This window comes from Chenopodium quinoa, unplaced genomic scaffold (genome assembly GCF_001683475.1).
Source record: "Chenopodium quinoa cultivar QQ74 unplaced genomic scaffold, ASM168347v1, whole genome shotgun sequence".
NCBI lineage: Eukaryota > Viridiplantae > Streptophyta > Magnoliopsida > Caryophyllales > Amaranthaceae > Chenopodium > Chenopodium quinoa.
The window spans coordinates 438,679-442,738 of NW_018743448.1; the positions used below are offsets into that span (position 1 = coordinate 438,679).

Here is a 4,060-nt window from a genome sequence, read left to right on the forward strand (position 1 = left end):
TCACACTAAGGATGGTAGATTCTCAATTAGAAGCGCATATAACCTTGTCACGGTGGAACAAATGCAAGACACTGCCTCCTCATCAAATGTGGGAGCTATGCGTGACTGAAAAAAGGTATGGAAAGTGGAGGTTCCACAAAAACTTAAGCTGTTTGCGTGGAGATGATCTAGAGATGGAATTTCTTGTTGTGATAATCTAGTGTGGAGAGGTGTAAATACTGATTCAATGTGCCCCATGTGTGGTGAAGCAAGGGAGAATATTCTCCATATGTTGATACGATGCAATGAGGCCAAGATCATATGGTATACGTCTCCTTTGAGGTTGGATGTGGAAAAATTTCAAGGGGAGAACTTTGGAGAGTGGTGTTGCTCGGTTTGGAAGGCTATCAAAGACCTGAATTGGTGGGGGTTTTTTTGGTGTATTGCGTGGGGGGTGTGGCTAAGACGAAATAGATGGAATTTTGAGAAGAAGAGGATAGAAGGGGCTGATGTGATACGCAAAGCAGTAACTTTAGTGGGTGAGTATGAGTTAGCAAAGGAGGTAAGCAATGTGAGTATCCCTGCCATGAAGCTCGAGACTAGGTGGAAGCCGCCAATAGTGGGAACGATCAAAGTAAACTCTGATGCAGCTATCCTCTCGCCTAATGAGGTGGGTTTGGATGGAGTGATGAGAGATTATGTGGGAGATATGGTGGCTGCAACTTACCTCAAGATGGAAGGGGGTTTTGATGTGGATGTAGCGGAAGCGTTGGCTATGAGACATGCTTTACACATCGCAATGGAGGCGGGTTTCTTGCGGCTTTGCTTAGAGACAGATTGCATGAAATTATACAATCACTTGAAGAAAGGTGATGTTCCCCCTACTCCCTTTGGGAAGATTATCAATGATATTCTAGCACTAGTCCATTTGTGTGAGTGTGTGGCTTTCTCTTTTGTAAAAAAGGAGGGAAACCGGGTAGCTCATGGCTTAGCAAAGGCGTGTAACCAATTTTATAAACTTAGAGTATGGCTAGAGGAATATCCTAGTGATGTAACGGAGTTTGTTATGGCTGATTTAAGCCACGTTGAAGTTTAATAAAATGCTTTTGCTTTCGGTTAAAAAAAAATGTAACGAATTAAAATACATACTTTCTATTAAATATCTATTGAATATCTATACTTGAAATAATTATTAGCTCGTTTATGTAATTATTCTATAAATAATTAAAATAACAAATTTTTCACCAGGTATACCCCTAGGGTTTAACATAATTCACGAGATACCCCTTTCTTTTTTAAAACTCACCAAATGTCCTTGAGGTTTATGAATAATGTACCAAATATCCCTAATAAATCATGTATCTTAATTTTGCTATTTTTTTCCTTAGGAAATAATTTTTTCTAATTTTTAAAACCTAAAGTTAGTCAACTTATAGCTTCGTTCACCTACTAACCCACAATTTGCAAAGAAAGTCCTCTAATAGCAATATGAGATGCCTTGAATCAATGATAAAAATGAAATTAGTTGGCCAAAGTGTCTTTTAAACAAATGTAGGGCAACTGATTTTGAGTCAATTTATTTAGAAAAATTTGCCATGATTAATCCAAATTTGGCTCCGTCCGCCCAAAATAACCCCAACTTTACACTCCATCCGCCCAAAACAGTCCCAACTGGTCATCTAACTTGTTATTACAAGTTACCGGACACGTGTCATCCTACGATTGGTTAAAAAAATAAATAAAATAAAAAATAAATTAAAAAAAAAACCACCAGCCTTCAACCCAGCCACCCCCACTGCCACACAACGCCCAACCCAACCCTCTGCCTCCCAGACGTCGCCCGCCGCCCAGACACTCTCCCCCGGCGTCGGCGCTGGCCCCAACCACACTCTTTCTTCCCCTTGAACTACCATTTCCCAACCTAAAACCCCACAATAAAACCTTAAAAAACCCTCCCCTCCCCACGCCCGACCGCCCCTCCCCCCACTCTCGAAAGGGGGAGGGATGGTCGGGCGTGGGGAGGGTTTTTTAAGGTTGTTTTGTGCGGTTTTGGGTTAGGGATATGGTAGTTTAAGGAGAAAGGAAAGGGCTGACGGCCGGGAGAAGGATAGGGGCGGCGCCGACCGTGGGTAGATAGGTCCGGCGGCGGCAAGGGGAGGGGTAGGGGTGGGGCCGGCAGGAGGGCCTGAGGCGGTGCTCGGGGATTTGGTGGGTTTTTTTTTATTTGATTAATTAATAATAATAATAATAATAATAATACTAATATTAATGTTTTTTTACCAATCATTGAGTGACACGTGTACATTAAACCTAAAAAAATTACCAGTTTATCAGGTCACCAGTCACTTGGGCGGATGAAGTATAAACGCGAAACATCAGATCAGACCGAACCGAATTGGATCAAATCGGACTGAAGATTAGAAGTTTGAATTCAAGGCTTGGAGTCAAGAGTAGTTTTGCTAGGAGTCTAGGACCGCACTCGAACCATACTGATAAAACTGGTTTGATCCAAAACACAAACCAATGCAAGCTAGGTTTGACCGTTTTTTTTTCTTCTGTTGTTCAAGTTTTTTTTTATTATGAAATAGTACTTGTATCACATAATTTTATTTTATTTTAAATTTAGGAAAAAAAAACCCTAATTGTTTAACGTCTTTTTGAGATTATGATTAAAAAAAATACGGAATAACTCATATTATAAATTTATACCCAACATATTAAAGGTGAAATGAATCATTTAGAATTTTTTATAAGGTCAATTTTATAGTACTTTTAATTGAAATTGATAGGAGGCCGGGAAAATCATATTTTTCAAAGCAAAAACTAGTCTGGTTCTCTTCAATTCAGTCTGATCTAATCCAAATCTCCAATCCATACCAATTTTTTAATACCCCTATCAACCTATCTAGGATCTTGGATTGATTATTGTTCTATGTGATGCTTTAATGTCCCGTACTTTTGGGTATTTTAAAAAGTATTTAATTTATACAATATAAATATCTTATTTTAATTATTATAAATGATTACTTAACTAATTTTGCACCATGTACCTCAATAATTTGATGAAATTCATGGGGTACCCCTTTGCTTTTCAAATAATTGATAATAGATAAAACCGGTGCGATGCACGGTTTGTTTGTATTTTTTAAAATAAATCTAATATCATATCACCAATAAATAAAGCCGGTCTCACTGTCAGGCCACTAGACAGCTGTTTCGGGGTTTTTTATGTGTCCTACGGGAGAGTTACAACACCAAGACTGGACCCACGCGCCTGTACTTGCAAAACAACAGAGACTCCCGGGGGTGGGAGTTTCGCCTCCGACGATCAAGTTAGAACGTGTTCGGATGTAAAAAGTGTGGAATGTAAAGGGGGATCAGGCTCCTTTTAGGAGAGGAGTGATCATCCGGCTGTCTGAGACAGCCTGAATCATTGAGTGTTTCACTCTCTAGTTTGTGTGGATTGAATGTGTATTCAATTGAGTTCCCCTCTAACTGATGTAAATGATCAGTATTTATAGTGTCTTGGGATAGGTGCCTCTTAGGTTATTTAACCTAAGTTGATGGGCTTCCCACCGTTTTACGGTTTTATAGGGTTATGGGCTTAAAGCCTGTTTTCCCCTTTGAATGACACGTGTCATGCTCTAATTGGATCATTGAGCGCTGAGCTTAGGACCACGTGTCGCATTAGCATTGTTCCATTTGTCAAGGGTATTTTTACCCCGAACATTAGCCCCTCGGAAGGAGTAATCTCTCTTTTAAGAGGGATTGGTCCTTTCAAATATGAGACCCTTGCCTCTTTGGTCGGCATTTGTCTAGTTCAATAAAAGAGGGACTTGATTAACTTGGAAAATTTTGATACCTTGAACGGTATGACATTTTCAAAGTTAATCAATCATAATAATGATTGCCGCTAAAGTAGACAGATGTCGACTCTTATTGCTTTTAACCCCACTATATTGATAACCCTAGATCAGGTGGACTGTCGACTATCAAGTAGGGGGGTAAGCGCTCAATATTATCCGGCCATTGGCCTCTTTAGGTTGGAACAACGCTTAGCTGCTAAGTTTTTGGACTTAGC

At 39.7% G+C, this 4,060-nt stretch overlaps 1 protein-coding gene across 1 annotated transcript; it reads left to right on the top strand.

The window, feature by feature from the left end:
- The first annotated feature begins 226 nt into the window (after window positions 1-226).
- Window positions 227-1,075, top strand: LOC110739312. The gene has a single exon (XM_021919780.1). It carries the CDS (start codon window positions 227-229, stop codon window positions 1,073-1,075), a length of 849 nt encoding a protein of 282 aa, XP_021775472.1.
- The last annotated feature ends 2,985 nt before the right edge of the window (window positions 1,076-4,060 follow it).